Source organism: Aquarana catesbeiana, linkage group LG05, assembly GCF_042186555.1.
Source record: "Aquarana catesbeiana isolate 2022-GZ linkage group LG05, ASM4218655v1, whole genome shotgun sequence".
NCBI classification, from domain to species: domain Eukaryota; kingdom Metazoa; phylum Chordata; class Amphibia; order Anura; family Ranidae; genus Aquarana; species Aquarana catesbeiana.
The window spans coordinates 649122781-649141031 of NC_133328.1; the positions used below are offsets into that span (position 1 = coordinate 649122781).

General features: G+C 45.7%; 1 protein-coding gene across 1 annotated transcript in view; it reads right to left on the reverse strand.

The window, feature by feature from the left end:
* Positions 1-1253: 1253 nt before the first annotated feature.
* LOC141145670 (uncharacterized) overlaps positions 1254-18251 on the reverse strand; it is a 29306-nt gene continuing 12308 nt past the window's right edge. Inside the window, exons 2-3 of the mRNA XM_073632515.1 lie at positions 17121-17247; positions 1254-14925 (exon numbers count right to left, since the gene is read on the reverse strand). Coding sequence (XP_073488616.1) covers positions 13103-14925; positions 17121-17247 — 1950 coding nt within the window. The 3' untranslated portion in view covers positions 1254-13102. The remainder of the gene's footprint in view (positions 14926-17120; positions 17248-18251) is intronic.

The following is an 18251-nucleotide window of genomic DNA, read 5'->3' on the forward strand; positions in this document are numbered from 1 at the left end:
AGAATCTGACTTTGTACTCCTGGATATTTCACAATCCATCCATGAAGGTTCTTTATTCAGGTTACGGTATGTTGGAGACATTTTGTAGCTGATCCAAGCTACTGAAGAAGTGAAGAAGTGGCTTGGAGGAGAAATGAAACATCTTCAACATTACAGAAAAAGTCCAGTAGAAAGTGACCAACTACTACTGGATATTTTACAATCCATCCATTAAGGTTCCCCATTTATTCAGGTCATGGTTTGTTGGAGACGTTTCGTAATCTGTCCAAGCCACTGAAGAAGTGAAGAAGAAGAAGTGACTTAGAGAAGCTACGAAACATCTTCCAACATTGCAGAACAAGTCCAGTAGAATCTAACTATTCTACATCCATGAAGGTTCTCCTTTAGTCAGGTCATGGTATGTTGGATACATTTTGTAGCTGATCCAAGCCACTAAAGAAGTGAAGAAGAAGAAGAAGAAGAAGAAGAAGAAGAAGAAGAAGTGGCTTGGAGAAGCTTTGAAACATCTTCAATATTACAGAACAAGTCCAGTAGAAAGTGACCAACTACTACTGGATAATTTACAACCCAACCATTGCAGTTCACCTTTATTCAGGTCAAGGTATATTGGAGATGTTCCGTAGCTTGTTTAAGTCACTGAAGAAGTGACTGCCCAAAGTGCAGACAAACATTCTGAAAAGAGGCCTCATGAGTAGACACAGTAGTGAAAAACACGTTAAGGCGTTCTTCAGATAACCGCTGTCTCCCTGCTGATGTTTTGAATGAATAAAAAAAGCTTGTTGGTTCCAGGATTTGGCATTGAAAAGGACCATCCTTAAATGTTGGTGTACTGCAACTACAGATTAAATAAGAAAATAAAATCAGTAATTAAAAAGGCAGTTAAGATTTTCTGCCCAATGTCCAGAAAACATTTACAATTACACATGAAAAGATAAAATTGGGAACAATCATACAAGATTTCTATAATATGATGTTGTACAGGATTTGACTGTCATGGTCAGGGGTTAGTCTCGCAGACCAGTAGCTATAGCAGTAGAGAGGCTCCCACTGACCAGCTGGATAAGAACAGAAGCAGGTCAAAGGAACGGGATGGTCGGCACTCAGGATGACATCCAAAATAGTATTTCTTTATTAAATGCATGTACAAAGCTGTAAAACAGCCTACGTGCTTCAGACGTTAGTCCTTAGTCACTAACGCCCAAAACGCACAGGGAGTTTTACAGCTTTGTACATGCATTTAATAAAGAAATACTATTTTGGATGTCATCCTGAGTGCTGACCTTTTCTTTATTTTGGTACGCTGGAGGTGTCAGCAGCAGGTAGGGATCAAGTGGAAGCATAGTCAGTAAACAAGCCAATGGTCAGTAACAAGTGGTTTGCAGGTTAGGATCAAGAGGAAGCGTAGTCAAGGAACAACAAAAACAAAGTAAAAACGGATAATGCACTAGGGGTTTGCACCTTCCCCTGCTTTCTTTTTGTAGTTGCACATGTTATATCCCCATTAGAGGAGGGCTGCATCCACCGGGCATTGGACCGTGTAGGTGATGTGATATTGGTTGGCTTTCCCTCTGGTGAAGACCACTGAGCGCTGGGACTATTTGGCTGTCTTTTCTTGTAGTCAATGAACAAGCCAAAGGTCAGTAACAAATGGTAGTGGAGATACAGATGGCAGCATGTAAGCAAAAGGAGGAATATTACAAATGAAGAGAGCACAATAATCCGCAGAGACATTGCTTAAATCGGGAATTTTACATGGGGAGCAAAGAGTTCAAGGTTCCCCAGAACAAAAAGACATGCCAGGAATGCTCAGACAGGGAGCTGTCCACCAGCTTCAAGTGGTTTAGCAAGAAGAGCCATCGCTGGACACAACAGAGGTTGTGGGTCCAAATCCAGGTCCTGACATTGACTATACATTTGGCTAGCTTTGCTGATGTATGAGCTGTACATGTCCTTCTATAAATTGGACACAATTGTGCAATAAGGTCCATTCGCCAATGAAGAGCGTTTTCCAATTGACCATTATAAGATGCTAACAACGGTCATTGATACACAACTGGCTGAATAACTGCTGTGGGTCTGTGACTAGCTTTAGATTGAGTAAGAGCTTTGTGCAACAAAAACATGTCTGAATTCATAAAAAAAAAGTTTTCACAGTGAACTGATGGAAAATCTTAGGCAGTATAGAGATCTGTAGCAACTTGTAACTCATTAACATGCCAAAAGACGTAAAATAATGGTCACTCAGTGAGACACATGACATGAGACAGGCAATCTCGTATCTAAGGTTGGCCATGAAACTTCTAATTCTGCTTTGATCCAAAGGCCACGTGTGACCTCTTGGCAAATTAAAGATATCATTGGGGGATGATAACAAGGACTTCTGGGGTAATTACTGTTAGGTATCACTTAGAGAAGCTTGTACAACGTAGCTGATCCTTACCCCTTCTAATAAAGGAAGGTGTTAACTGCACTTAGACTTGACCTTTGACTTGACCAAGCAGTCAACTGTTTGGTGAGTCTCAGGGGTCAGCAGGTTAGAAAAACTTTCCATAATAAGCTGGTAACACTTTGGTGACTCCTCGGCCTCTCTATAGGCACAAACATAGATGCTTGATCTAATGAAACCTGAATATTTTCCCTGAGAGCAGTCAGATGGTACCTACACAGTGGTCTACACACTGAGGTCTTTAGGCAGCTTTATATGGTATAGATACTGATCAGGATGTATAATATAATCTCAGCTGTTGAGTGGAAGTTCTGTCTCCTCATTGGATAAACTTGCAATTTGGATCCTACACTTAGTCAGGAAGAGTTTGTTTTAACATATTAGCTCCTAGATGGGAAAACCTCCCACAAAGGATGTTGGGCAGATAGGCCTTTACCCATTCCCGCTTCCTCCCGCTCTCCCGAACACCCAGTGTTCTTTCCAGTTCCTTCAATGGCTGAATGTGATATAAGCCTAAAATGTAATACTGTCCTTGGAAATTGTAAGGATAAAATGCTGGAGGGCTGGCACCTCATTCTTCCAAATGAATGACTTTATTATAACAGGTAGAGTGTACACTTACATGTTTCAGCAATAAGGACTCGGGCACGCACGAGTGCCCCCATGGGAAGTGGCTTCCCATGGGGGTACTGGACAGAGGGGTGGGGCCAGGAGCGCCGGCAGGGGGCCCAAAAAGAGGAGGTTTGTGGCTACTCTGTGCAATTCCATTAAACAGAGTGGATAAATATTGACATGTTTGTTATTTTAAAAAAAGTTACCCTTACAATCACTTTAAGGCTTATTGACGAAATGCGTAAACTGATTGTTATTTGCGCCTGTTATAATAAAGTCATTTATTTGGAAGAAGGAGTTGCCAGCTCTCCATTTCATCCTTCCAAGTTATGCTTCGGTGTTAGGAAGACACCATGAGCCAGAGCACCGCTCCTCAGGGAATTCATCTGGGCGTTGCTTTTTCCTCCTTCAACCTTGGAAATTGTCAGTTCACGGCATGAAGCAGCCCTACTCCTCGGTATGGTACAAGCCCTTCTATATAAAATTCTCACAATTCACGTCTAGTAACTCAATTCACTGAAACTAAACAGAAAAGTGACTGCGCCTGAAGACCCTCAACAACCGAGGACCCTCCACAAAACATATAACAACATAACAAGTACATATCATTGCCACTTCGCAGTTTCATGTCGATTATATAAACTGCCATTAAAATTGCAGAACACACTACATACATGAAGTCAGCTACGACAAGGAAGACTTTACAGGAACGTCCCCGTCTTCGGGGAGTCCGGACCTTTGTAAGTCAACTGCAGACACTTTTTTTTTTTTTTAATTTGTTTTGAATCGGATTATAGCAGGGTAAATGACAAAGAAAGAGTTTTAATCGATGTGTATATGATATATTTGTGTATGTAGGGGGAGACAAGCATGTGGCTGTGGCTGAGAGCGCCTTAGAGAAGAGGGGGCGCTAGACCGGTCGCATAGATGGAGGATGTCTGCTGGAGCCAGGAATGAGGTATTACTCCTTTTTCCTGTACCCCGCCCTAGACGAACATTTAACCCTTGCAGTGTTTTTTTTTTTCCCAGCCCAGAATTTGGCTTCCAGTACACTTCCAGTATGTCATCTCAATGGAGAGGAGGGCACCTTCCAAGGCACATCCACTTTAAACCCAGCTGCACCATGATGGGCTCCTGACCTAGGCACAAACCACTTGGGTGTCCAGTTTGAGAACCTATTCACACTTTGTAGCAATGCGCACTAAAAAACACACACACCTGCATGGGCACAATGCATGGCAACACACCTACTCTATGTGCGACGCGTTTTGATTTATTGTGAATGGCACCCTGTGACAGACCCAACCAGGAAAGAGGCTTTTGGAGGAAATTGCAGGGTAGCCTCTTGCCTACTGACTACGGGCCCTGGCATTTGAGGGAGCTACAAGCATTCAGGAAGATGTCCTGTAATATAATGCAAGGATGACGTTAACACATTTAACAGTCAAGGAAGCCATGATGGTCTCTGCCAACTTGAAACTCATTGAGAAGTTAATGGAGATTTGGACAGCCCTGGGTCTTCTTGAATACTGGTGCCGAACTGTCTGGGTGGGCACTGACACCTAGGCTTGTCTAGGTGACTAGTTGTTAATTAGCTTACTGTTTATTTTCATGTTAGCTGCTCTGTGTTGTAAAAAAAAATAATTTTTTCCATCCACTGTGGCGAGTTAAAATCCTATTCATAATGAATGGACTGCCTTAAAACAGTGTATGCTAATACGTGTGGATTAATGCACCGCAGTGGAATGCTGTATTATGAACAGGCCCTAAATGTTAACAGCTCTGCTACAGCTATCAATCCTAATAATGTCTTCAACAACTGGAGCGCCCTTCCATCATTCAACTCCACAATGTTCTTCTCACAGGGGCTTCCTCCTTCACTGCCCCCAACAATAAGGTCTCCTTCCCTAACCCTAGGCCAGAACTACAAAGAATTCCAGATATGGACCAATGTAACCCCCTCCGAGTAAAGGATGCTAGTTAAATGTCATTTTTGGCTTGCTCTGTAATCAGAGGAGCAGTGATCGGTTGCTTTGGTCTGCTTAGGGTTATACGGCTGGGACTTTGTTTCCCCCTGCCACTGTGAGAATATTCCATAGCTTAGAACTGAAAATTCTAATGACCAGCCTGAATATTTACTATACCCCGGCCAATCCCTGGGAAGGTGTGCCCAGAAGGTGTTCTGGGAGGTGGTGAATAGCCTGAAGCCTTGAGGAGATTGTCTTTTACCCACCAGGGATGGAGCTCTAAGCTTCAGGGGGCTGCTTGCCCCTAAAGCATCTCTGGACTGAATACTGGATTTCTCTGCCAAGGGATTGAGTCTGAGGAGGTGGCTACTCTAGGACTTTTAAGTAGAGACACTGACTGACTCCCTGAAAAAGCATAACCAGAGAGACCTTCCCCATGGCCCCCAGCTTTTAGACTTTTAACTATCCCGGAGGTACCTCATCCTCCCCAGCTATGAAACTAGGGCAGCACAGTGGTGTAGTGGTTAGCACTTTCAGCTAGCAGTAAAAAGGGTCACTGGTTCGAATCCCGACCACGACACCATCTGCCTGGAGTTTGCATGCTCTCCCTGTGCCTGCGTGGGTTTCCTCCCACACTCCAAAGACATGCTGGTAGGTTAATTGGAACTTGTCCAAATTGGCCCTAGTATATGTGCAAATGTGTGTCCCAAGCGCAGAGAGATCCTACGGGGTAAATGACCACGCTATATCAAGATGCAACTCAACTCATCCTGGCGTTACTTCATGGTCCCCAGCTATGAGACTAACTATCCTGGAGCTACTTCATGGTCCCCAGCTATGAGACTAACGATCCTGGAGCTACTTCATGGTCTCCAGCTATGAGACTTTAAAGCAGATCTTCACTGCATCTAAGCACCAAAAACACAACTTATTAATTTTTAATATTCAAAGCAAACTCCCCCATCCATCCATGTCTCCATGCATTATCACTTTGAAAAACAGCTCCTAGCATTTCTGGCTGTGGCCATCTTGAGTAAGGGTAGATGATTTACTTCCTAGAATACATCTGCCCTTAGTTTAGGCATGCAGGCAGGAAAGTGTGTTTAGCTGAGAAAACCCCTCCTCCTCTCCTCCCCTCCTGAAGACTCCTGGGATGTATGACATCATTTGCCTAGACAGGAAGCCAGAAAGTAACTGAAGAAATGTAAACAAAAAAATTAAAACAAGTAAATATGATATACTTTCCTATTTTTTTTATTAATGCTAGCAGCATGAAGATTAAAAATAATCAATGTTGATTGGGAGAGTGAAGTTCCACTTTAACTATTCTGAAGCTACCTCATGGTCCCTAGCTAAGAGACTAACTATCCTGGAGCTACCTCATGGTCCCCAGCTATGAGACTTTATCCTGGAGCTACCTCATCCTCCCCAACTATGAGACTTCAACTATCCTGGAGCTACCTCATGGTCCCCAGCTATGAGACTTTAACTATCCTGGAGCTACCTCATGGTCCCCAGCTATGAGACTTTAACTATCCTGGAGCTACCTCATGGTTTCCAGCTATGAGACTTTAACTATCCTGGAGCTACCTCATGTTCCCCAGCTACATATGTATATACCATACCTGTGGAATCCCTCTAGAAGCTGAAAAATCACTGTGGAAGGCACTGCTACTCCATTAATCTCCACTAGCTTTTGAGTCCCATGCTGAGCGGTTGCCCTGCTGCATTGTGAAAACAGGAGGTTGGCTGCTCTTGACGGGCGCAATTCAGAGATCTCTCAGTGAATGCAAAGCATTCTATGATTGGAGGAACACTTTGCATTTATTCACAAAATGCGAAGAATTCTCTGAATGCGGCCAACCTCCTTCTTTTTAGAATGCAAGAGGACCACCCCTCAGCACGGAACCCAGAAGAAAGAGATCACTGTAGTAGTGGTGTAGTAGCAGTGTCCAGCTTCTAGAGGGATCCCACAGGTATGGTCTATACATAGTTGGTTCAAGCTGGAACAATATCCCTACCTGGAACTCTTCTTTAATCAGTCCCTAGACTATAATGTTACGGCTCTAGGAAGCACTTAGCATGGCCAGCTCTGGTTGGCGAGGAGGAGCCCTGACAAGCATTGCTTTCTTAGTGGGGACACTGCATCTCACCATTATGGGGGTCAGGCAGAACAGGAAGTGTGGGGAAGTTCCCCCAATGGAGACACAGGCAGCATCAAAAACACATTTTCTAGCAGGGCTAGGAAGGTTTAGAACCTCCGTCGGGGTTTCATTGCTGTGTGTCCCCATGACGAAGATTCCCCCTCACTTCCTGTCTAGGTGGCAAGTGTCAGACAGTAAGAGAGAGGAAAGATCTACTCAATGTGAACACAAACAACATTTAAACCTTGATACAGTAAAAGTTATCACTTTTCCCGGCTTTATCCAGAACGTCTGGAGATGGGAGTGCGAGGAGAGTGCTGTTCAGTGGTAGCTGCCATCATGGAAATGGGGTTCACGCCATGCTGTACATTGAATAGCTCAATATATGGGTGATATACCTAAGATTGCATTTTAAATCTCCTGCCTCAAGACTTAAACTCAACATGTAACTTCAGGCAAACAGCTAAATACACATCTATAATACTTATAGGAGATCTGCTTCACCTTAACCACAGTTAAACCCTTGATCGCCCCCTAGTGTTAACTCCTTCCTTACCAGTGTAATTTATACAGTAATTAGTGCATTTTTATAGCACTGATCACTGTATAAATGTCACTGGTCCCAAAAAAGTGTCCGATCTGTCCGCTGCAATGTCGCACTCCTGCTAAAAATCGCTGATCACTGCCATTACTAGTAGAAAAAAAACAAAAACATGCCATAAATCTATCCCCTATTTTGTAGACACGATAACCTTTGTGCAAACCAATCAATATATGCTTATTGCGATTTTTTTTAACCAAAAATATGTAGGATACATATTGGCCTAAATTGATAAAGAAATGTATTTACATTTTTTGGGGGGATATATATTATAGCAAAAAAGTAAAAAATAATGTTATTTTTTCAAAATTGTTGTTCTTTTTTGGTTTATAGCGCTAAAAGTAAAAACAGCAGAGGTGATCAAATACCACCAAAAGAAAGCTCTAATTGTGGGGTCAGTTTTGTTTGAGTACAACGTTGCACAACTGTGCAATTGTCAGTCAAAGCCGACGCAGTGCCGTATCGCAAAAAAAGGCCCGGTCATTAAGGGGGTAAATCCTTTCGGGGCTGAAGTGGTTAATGGCCATGGTTTTGGAATGGAAAAGGGGTGGGGTGGGGGGGACAACATATTAATGGCTATGGTTTTGGAATCGTACTGTATGTCCAACAGTTTAGACTAGTGGCCACAGTTTTGGTGAAGACCCTTTTCTGTTCCAGCATGACTCGCCCTGCGAACAAAGCCAGCTCCATAAAGACATGGTTTGACCAGTTTAGTGTGGAGGAACTCAAGTGTCCTCCACAGAGCCCTGACCTCAACCCTACTAAGCATCTTTGGGATGAATTGGAAAACCAAATTGTGAGCCGGGTCTTCTCAATGTTAGTATATGACCTCACAAATGGGCACAAATTCCCACAGACAGCCTCCAAAACCTTATAAAAAAAAGAGCTGAGAACGTTATAGCCAAAGAGAAGACCAACTGCCTATTAATGACCATGGTTTTCGGTTTGGGATGTCCAACAAGCTCATATAGGTCCAATGGTCAGGTGTCTACAAACTTTTAGCCGTATAGTATACCTCCAAGCCAGAACATCACCTAATTCAACATTTTACAAAAACGTAACCGGACTTTAGAGCAACTCCTCATAAAATCAAAGCCGGCCAAATATTCTGGGTCAGACTTTTGGCTCAGACAGATCTCTCCACACTGAGGGTTTCCAAGCCAAAAGATCGCACAGTGCCGAGCCGGACACATACATGTTACAAAAAGACACGGACTATACAGTGCTGCCCATAGGGACAGAGAACGATGGTCTTACAGTTATAAGTGCTGACTGCTGAATAGATAAAATAGAGAACTTTATTTTCTACATATAGACTTCGGTCTACACATAGATCTCATACAATTAATTATAGAAGAACACTCTATTGTGCAAATAATAAAATCGGCCCCTCTAGCACCAATCAGTGTCGACTGCCAAGACAGTGAGGGACCATGTGCTGCCCGGCAATAGTCACGTGACACTAAGGGCAGTCCAGTCACTGTTTCCCAAGCATGCTCACTTCATCCACACAGATCATAAAGAGGAAAGTAGCATAAACTGTCCAGGACACACATCACGTATTCTTCCAGATGCTCCATCTGCTTTGTTATAGACCAGCTCACCACATCAACAATTAAGTGCCCTGAACATCCAGTACAAATTATCCAATAGGATATCTCTCTGGGGGAAGATGCAAGCCTGGAATAATTATTCCCGATGGATGATTTCACTAATAAAAGTGCAATAAATGGTCTTCAGTCATCCAACTCCTTCATAAAGGGGAATTTCAAGGGTCATGAAGACAATTATCACAGACACAGGTACACCATCATTTCAGAAGAGCAAACTTTCACCTGTTTCTCAAAATAAGAATTTGTTGGCACCTCAGTGGAAGTCAGGGGAGGACTGAGAAGGAGAGCAGGGAGGCATTTGCCCTCCGAGGCCAATACTGAGATAGGTTGGGTTGGTGGCCCTGAGTGGAGATACCCACAGTCAGTGACACTTGCTGGGTGTTCTATAGCTACCTGTTCTCCATGTAGATCTGCAATCACAGCATCTGGCAGAGGGAAGTTTTCAGCACCGGTATTCTGTCTGGCTCTGAGATATAAATTTGATCTAATGCCAAGAGCCACGAAGGAAGCCAATGCTGGAAGATAGCCAGTGGCTTCAGTAGGGTTGGTGTCACCTGGTGCAGTAAAACAGGGTCCGCACCCCCCGCACACCTATAGCGATGCCACTGACTGCACTGCAGGAGAAGGCACCCTCTCTTCCTTGCTGCTGCAGTGCCACACACACACACTGCCACTGCCAGAGTCTGTGCCCCACCTCTCCCACTCTCTCCTTACCAGACAGTGACATGTCCTCAGTCCTGATTCCCGGCAGGTCCCCCTTACCTTAGTTGGTTCACTGTCTGCAGGGCAGTAGCCTGGAGGCAGGGCATTTGGAGGCGGAGCAGGAAGCTACATCCTCCTTCTGTGCTGGGGCCTGTGCCTGCACTGGATTGGTTGCTAGGATGCTAGGCGGCCCTAGCAACCAACAATTTTCACAGCAGTGGACACTGGGCAGTGGTGGGCAGCAGCGGTGCCAGGGGGAAGTTTTTGGGTGGCTAGGCCTATATTAAGGTAGGGGCCTGGAGCTGCAGCTCCAATGTTAATCTGGCCCCGATGGGGGTGACATCATCTCGGTTGGATATTACTTCCTACTTGAAACGATCACCCCTCTGGCAGGTGTCACTCGGGTGCGGTCCGCACCCCCATAGCAACGCCACTGAAGATAGCTAGTATTAGTCAGTCATATTCAACTGGACCTGTTCAGCAACGTTGAATGTTGAGTCTTCGAGGAACTAACACCTGTGAAGGCTTCCTAACACCAACAATGGTATTATGTAACTAAATTCCACACATTTCCACACCTCCCATCTTGTTCTTCGCCAATGAACATCTAAAAGTTCCATAATAATTGGATTAAGGTGCAGACATAAATGCTGGGTATGTCCCCGACGCTCATTGATACCGAAGAAGTGGCTTGAGGAAGCTACGAAACATCTTCAACATGAAGAAGTGGCTGTAGGAAGCTATGAGACATCTTCAACCTCACAGAACAAGTCCAGCTGAATTAACTGGTGCTAGCTATACCATGACCTGGATAAACGAGAACCTTCACAGACATAGATGCTGAAAGATCGGAAGGTTCTCGAGTTCTCAGGTTCTCAAGTAATTTAAGGATGTCCACATGCCCCATTACCCACTTTGGACTTTTTTATTCAACACTGATCTGTCCCTACCATAAAAGGTTGCATTTGCCTGGCAGCCCAAAAGGTCCCCAGTCCTCCCCTGGTGGAAGCCATCACACAAAGCCTGGTGCCACGACCCAAAAAAAGAAGGTTCGCTGAATACCTCACCAAAGTGACATCAGATGGCTTTAGCGCTTGGCTGCACGCTTGTAAACAACACAAAAATGGACACAATGGGGTTATGCTAGTCACACTGTAAGTATTAGCCGCATAGAGAGTCTGAGAGGTGGGTGATGGTAAGTGAAGTACATATTACGATTAGTCCTTTAGAAATGATGCATTAGAACTGCACAGAACCCAGAGCTAGGCTTTAAAAATCTATATACGGGTGCTGGTGCCTGCTTGTTGAAGTCAATGAATGAACATTTTCCTTGGCATCCTGAAGGTTCCTGCAGGCTCCCGATTTGTAGATCCAACTTGTCCGTTCCTGCATTATGGGGAAGACAGCAGGACACAGCAGACTAGGCTTGTTGGATCTTCCACGTGTCCCTCATATAATGAAGAGATAATGGAAAACAAATTCTACCATGTTGTGAGGATGACCAGACACGACCCACTGCTATCCCCCCAAGGGACATATTTCAGCTCTGCTAGGGCTGTGTAGGGGTTCGTTTCTGCCATTATATATATATTGTCATCTACAGCTCAGAAACTTTAAGAAGCCTCAGGTTCTTGAAGAGGACCTGTAATATTATTGCCTTGTATGGTGGTCATGCAGACTTCCACAAAGAGCCTTTCCTGTTCACTATATCTACAGCCTGGGGATCTCTATCATCTGGGGGGGGGGGGGGGGGGTTATAGGTAATAAAAGCAAAGTCTTCATAATACAAATGGAGAAAGAGTAAGACATAACTCTACTGACTTTTACGCTTGGCACATTGCATTCCTTTTAAACACTTCGGTTTACTAACTGCTGTGTATTGGTAGATTGCACTTTTTTTGCCTTTCTCCGACATATAAATGATGATATAAAGCAGTGGTCTCCAAACTGTGGCCCGAAGGCCAGATGAGGCCCTTTGCTAGCCCTTATCCGGTCCTTGAGTCACTATTCATCCAAATTATGTGAGGCACTATTCCCCCCACTGACACCAACAGTGGTACATAATTTCTGCTACTGACACGAATGATGGGGCACCATTCCTCCCACTAACACCAATGATGGGGCACTATTCCTCCCACTGACACCAGCAATGGGTTACTATTTCTCCCACTCACACCAATGATGGGGTACTATTCCTCCCACTGATACCAAATGATAGGGCACTATTCCTCCCACTGACACCAGCAATGGGGCACTTTTCCTCCCACTGAAACCAATGATGGGGCACTATTCCTTCCACTGACACCAATGATGAGGCACCATTTCTCCACCTACTGACCACCAACCCTGAGGCCATGTTTATTCTCACTGATGCTGGGTCTGGGACATTTTCTCCCCCTACTGGCCACAATCCAGCCCCCCTAAAGACTACAGGGCAGTAAACTGGCCCTTTGTTTGAAAAGTTTGGAGATCCCTGATATAAAGCATCGACAAGGCCAGTCAAGTGAATTATAATTTGAAGCATTTGTGTATCGGTGATGCTTTAACCTTCATTGGACAACACCAGCAGTATTCTGTCACTCCAAAGAAGTGGTGGGCTCTACATTGGAGCCAATAACTCATCTTAAAGGCCACATATAGTGCTGTTTCTAAACTACCTAAGGGAATAGGGAAGAGAAGTGTAACCAGCAGTAACCATGGGTCCTTCTTAGAATTGCACTGGGTCCACCATAGAGTGGGAGTGGACTTTCACTATCATGGGACACCTGGGGAACTGCTAGGCTTACCCAACTGTGCCAAAATTTGCCAACAGTAATCCCCAGCAGTCTATACAGTGCAGAAATGTTCCTGGTTGAACTCCCAGGTCCTCACTACACTCATCTTCTGGACCACCAGCTGAGCCCCACTGCTCTACACGACTGCATCCTATAGTAACGTGTCTCCAAATCCACACCGGCCACAGAAGTAATAAAAGAGCAAGACTTTAAAAAAAAAAAAAAAAGCCATTCATTTTGACCTTACAAGCCAATGCCATGGATCTTTTGGTGCGTGGTTAGATTCTGTTTGTGCCGAAAAGTTTTCCCGCAGTCATTGCACTGGTAAGGTCTTTCCCCAGTATGGGTACGGAGATGTGCAATGAGATGGTGTTTCTGGATGAAGCTTTTGCCACACTCGGAGCAGGTAAAGGGCCGTTCCCCAGTGTGGGTCTGCTGGTGGCACTTGAGGTACTCCCGCTTACGGAAGCTTTGCCCGCAGTCGTTGCACTTGTACGGTTTTTCCCCCGTGTGGGTGCGGCCGTGGATCTTCAGATGCTCGCAGGTGCTGAACGTTTTGCCGCACTCGCTGCAGATGTAGGGGCGTTCCCCGGTGTGAGTTCTCTGGTGTCTCACCAAGTGTTGCTTCTGGATGAAGCCTTTGCCGCAGTCAGTGCAGGTAAACGGTCGCTCCCCTGTGTGGATCTGCTGGTGCCTCTTCAGGCAGTCCCGTTTGCGAAAGGTTTTCTGGCAAGACTCACACTTGAAGGGCCTCTCCCCAGTGTGGGTGTGAAGGTGGAACTTCAAGTGCTTCAGGAAGCGGAACATTTTGCCACACTCGCCGCACTCGAATGGCTTCTCTCCGGGCGCCGGGCGCTGGCTCTCGCTGTTTTCACTGTCTTCATCCCGGCACTGCCCCGTCTCCTCATCCTGGGCCTTTTTATGGGCTTTTAAGAGCTTCTGAGACTTAAAGGTCCTGCCGCAGTCTTCACACTTGTTGGGCCGCTGGCCAGTGTGGAGCCGGTTGTGTCTCTTCAGGTGCTCGTATGTGGTAAAGCTTTTTCCGCACTCACTGCAAATGTGTGGGCTGCCTCGGCAGTTGCCATTGGATGGGTTAGAGTACGGTAACTCTTCTACAATGACCACAGTGAAAGGTCGTTCACCAGAGTGGGTCCTCTGGTGGCGGATAAGGTGATGCTTCTGGATAAAGCCCTTGCCGCATTCCTCACAGGAGAAAGGACGTTCACCCGTGTGGATCTGCTGATGTCGCCTCAAGTGCTCTCGTTTTCTAAACCCCTTTCCGCAGTCCTCGCACTCATGTGGCTTTTCTCCGCGGTGCAGCTTTTGGTGGAACTTCAGGTGCTTGAAGGTTCGGAAACTTTCGTCACATTCGTTACAGCTGTAACTGGTCTCCCCGGAATGGCTCCTCTGGTGGGCCATGAGCGTCTGCTTGTGCCGAAAGCGTTTGCCGCACTCCTCGCACTTGTGGATGCGCTCGCCAGTGTGGGTCTGCTGGTGAACTTTCAGCACCCGGTGGGCTCGAAAACTCTTGCCGCAGTCTTCGCACTTGTAGGGGCGTTCCCCAGTGTGGATCCTCTGGTGGATCTTCAGCCGTTCGTTGGTGCTCAGGCTCTTCCCACACTCCTCGCATTTGTAAGGCCGTTCCCCCGTGTGGGTCCGGAGGTGGGTGACCAAGTGCTGCTTCTGGATGAAGCTCTTCCCACACTCTATGCAGTTGTAGGGGCGCTCCCCTGTGTGAGTCTGCTGGTGTCGCTTTAGGCTGTCCCGCTTTCGGAAGTTCTTCCCACACACTGTGCACCGGTAGGCTTTCTCCCCCTCGTCCTTGGTAGGATCGGCCTGGGCCATGCCGGGGCTGAAGTTGTCCAAGTAGGATGAGGTGTGTTCAGCATTGACCTCTTCCTTGTTCCCCTGGGGCTGACCGCTGGCAGACTGACTGCTACTGTTACCCACAATGCCAGGACATGCGGAAGAGGGATCCAAGACGGGCAGTGCCGACGGGACAACATTGTCCAACTTCTCGTTGTACTTGGAGATAATCTTCTCTTTGTCATTCACTGGTCCGTCCTCTATGATGGAAAGAGAGAGACAGGGAGAGAATGAGAGTGAGTAACAGGACCAAAAGCCATCACATGGAACTTACACAATGCAAAGAAGAGCTCTTATTCTTGAATATAATTAGTACAGAGCAGACATGCGCAATTTGTTTCGGTCCAAATATAAATTCGGACAAATGTTTATTTATACAGAGATTCGGATGTATCCGAATCTCCGAATTAAATAGTAACAAATTTCATTGAAATTCTCTTTAATTTTGTTTCGTATATTAATTTTCTAACAAATTGCAAATTTTCGGAACGATTTGAATTCGGATTGGTCGAAAAATGATCGATTGATTTGAATTCTTTATGAAGAATAGCTGGTTGTTAAGGAGCGGGTCGGGAAGCTGGCCGCCGCATCCTTGACAACCTATGACTCATCAGCTGTCAGTGGTGAAGAATGCCGGCAAAAGAAAAGTCAGAACAAAAACAGTGTGCCCCGCCAAACCATGCCAAAATAAAAAAAAATGGTGGGGTCTCCCCCAAAATCCATACCAGACCCTTATCCCAGCATACAGGCCAGGAAAAGGGAGGGGGGGACGAGCATGCCCCCCCCTTGAACCATACCAGGCCACATGCCCTCAATATGGGAGGTGCTTTAGGGCAGGGGGGGCTCTGCCCCTTCACCCCGAAGCACTTTGTCCCCATGTTGGTGGGGACAAGGGCCTCTTCCCCACAACCTTGGCCGGTGGTTGTGGGGGTCAGCAGGTGGGGGGGGCTTATCAGAATCTGGCGCCCCCACCATGTGAATGAGTATGGGCTACATAGTACCCTTACCCATTCACCAAAAAAGTGTAAAAAGTGAGCAAAGACACAACACGAGTCTTGGACAAGTCCTTTATTAAAAAATAAAAATAAATGTCACCTGATGTAGATCTATCATCAATCACGATGCCGCCGCCATCGTCGGACCCGAAAAAAAAAAAAAAATCCTCCAGTCTCGTCGAAGGCTTCCGACATCTGCCTGCTCTGCTGCCTGACATTATTAAAATAACTAAGGGGCGGAGTCACCTGATTATGAGGGGGCAGGGCCATTTAGTGACATTGCTGGATGGCCCCGCCCCTTCGCTATTTAAAGCGGAGCTCCACCCAAAAGGGGAAGCCCAGCTTGTCTGCCTCCTCCCCCACTCCGCTGCCAAATTTGGTACCTTTTGGGGGGGGGGGGCCGGTACCTGGTATTGACAGGCACCCACTCCCACTTCCGGCTGAGTTCACTGCGGCGAAGTGAGCTGGAAGTTTATTGTTCTCCTCCTTCACCCCACAGCCAGGCCATTCACAGAGCACAGCGCGATTCGCCCATGTGCAATAGGAAACCGGCTGTAAAGCCGCTAGGCTTTCCTGCCAGTTTCCCTTAGCTGAGATGGCGGCGCCAGCACCCAAGAGCTGATTCAAGAATCGGTTCGGGTGAGGACACTGCTGGATGTCCGGACAGCTAAGTGTCCTAATAGTAATAGTCAGCAGTTACAGTATTTGTAGATGCTGACTTTTAATTTTCGGAGGGGGGGCGGGAACTCTGCTTTAGGAACTGTCAGACGGCGGAGCAGGCCGACAGCGGGAGCCTTCGGTGAAATGGGAGGGTTTTTTTATTTTATTTTTTCGAGTCAGCAGTAGCGGAAGGCTTCGTGAGTGATGTTGGATCTACTATGGGGGACATTGGAATGGAAGGAATTGTCAAAAACTCATGTTGTGTCATAACTAATTTTTTACACATTTTTGGTGAATGGGTAGGGGTACTATGCACCTCTCCTCATTCTCATGGGGGGGGGGGGGTAGGATCTGGGAGATCTGTTAAAAGGGGCTTCCAGATACTGATAAGGCCCCCCCACTCACAAAGACCCCCACAACCACTGGCCAGGGTTGTGGGGAAGAGGCTCTTGTCCCCATCAAAATGGGGACAAGGTGCTTTGGGGTGGGGGGGGCAGAGCCCCCCTGCCCTAGTTCACCCCCATGTTGAGGGCATATGGCCTGGTATGGTTTAGGAGGGGGGGGACACAGAATAATGCTCTGCAGATCTGTAGAGAGGTCAGTGGTGGAATAATATGCAGAATATATTAATATGGATCTGTAAGGTAGTGGATGGGATAGAGCAATGTTCTGTAGATTTGTAGAGGAGTCAGTGATGGAATAATCTGCAGAATATATGGACTTGTCCTTCTTAGAATTACCCAGAGATATTAGCGCCTCATAATTCTCTTTCATCATATCTTTGTAAAGTTCCTTCTGACATTCTTCCAGGTCCTTCCACTCGTCCTCCGAGAAGTAAGCTGCCACATCATCAAAGGTCACCGGAACCTGGAAGAATATGGGATGGGGGTCATACGGTGCCGGGACCATACATCTCAGTTCATCTCCTGGACTGCACCCACATCAGCAAGTGATCCAGGAAAGACCAAACATTGTCTTCCTACATGGTATGGCGGTTCTACATGTACTGTATGTAGTAGATGAAGAGAAAGAGGTTCTACATGTAAGTATGTAGTCGATGAAGACGTATGGAGGATGTACTAGAAGGGATATAGTAAATAAAAACATATGGCAGTTCTACATGTGGGTATGTAGTAGATGAAGACGTATGGAGGCTCTAGATGTGGGTGTGTAGTAGATGAAGACGTATTGAGGTTCTACATGTAGGTATGTAGTAGATAAAGACATATGGAGGTTCTACAAGTACTGTAGGTATGTAGTAGATGAAGATGTATGGGGGATATACATGTAGGTATGTAGTAGATGAAGATGTACGGGGGATATACATGTAGGTACAGTGCCTTAAAAAAGAATTCATACCACTTGACATTTTCCACATTTTGTCATGGTACAACAAAAAACATAAATATATTTTATTGGAATTTTATTTAACGCAAAGTGGCCCATAATTGTGAAGTGGAAGGAAAATTATAATTGTTTTTCAAAATTTTTACAAATAAACATCTGAAAAGTGTGGGGTGCATTCAGCCCCCTTTACTCTGATCCCCCTAACTAAAATCTAATGGAACCAATTGCCTTCAGAAGTCACCTAATTAGTAAATAGAGTCCACCTGTGTGTAATTTAATCTCAGTATAAATACAGCTTTTCTGTGAAGCCCTCAGAGGTTTGTTAGAGAACCTTAGTGAACAAACAGCATCATGAAGGCCAAGGAACACACCAGACAGGTCAGGGATAAAGTTGTGGAGAAGTATAAAGCAGGGTTAGGTTATAAAAAAATCTCCCAAGCTTTGAACATCTCACGGAGCTCTGTTCAATCCATCATCGGAAAATGGAAAGAGTATGGCACAACTGCAAACCTACCAAGACATGG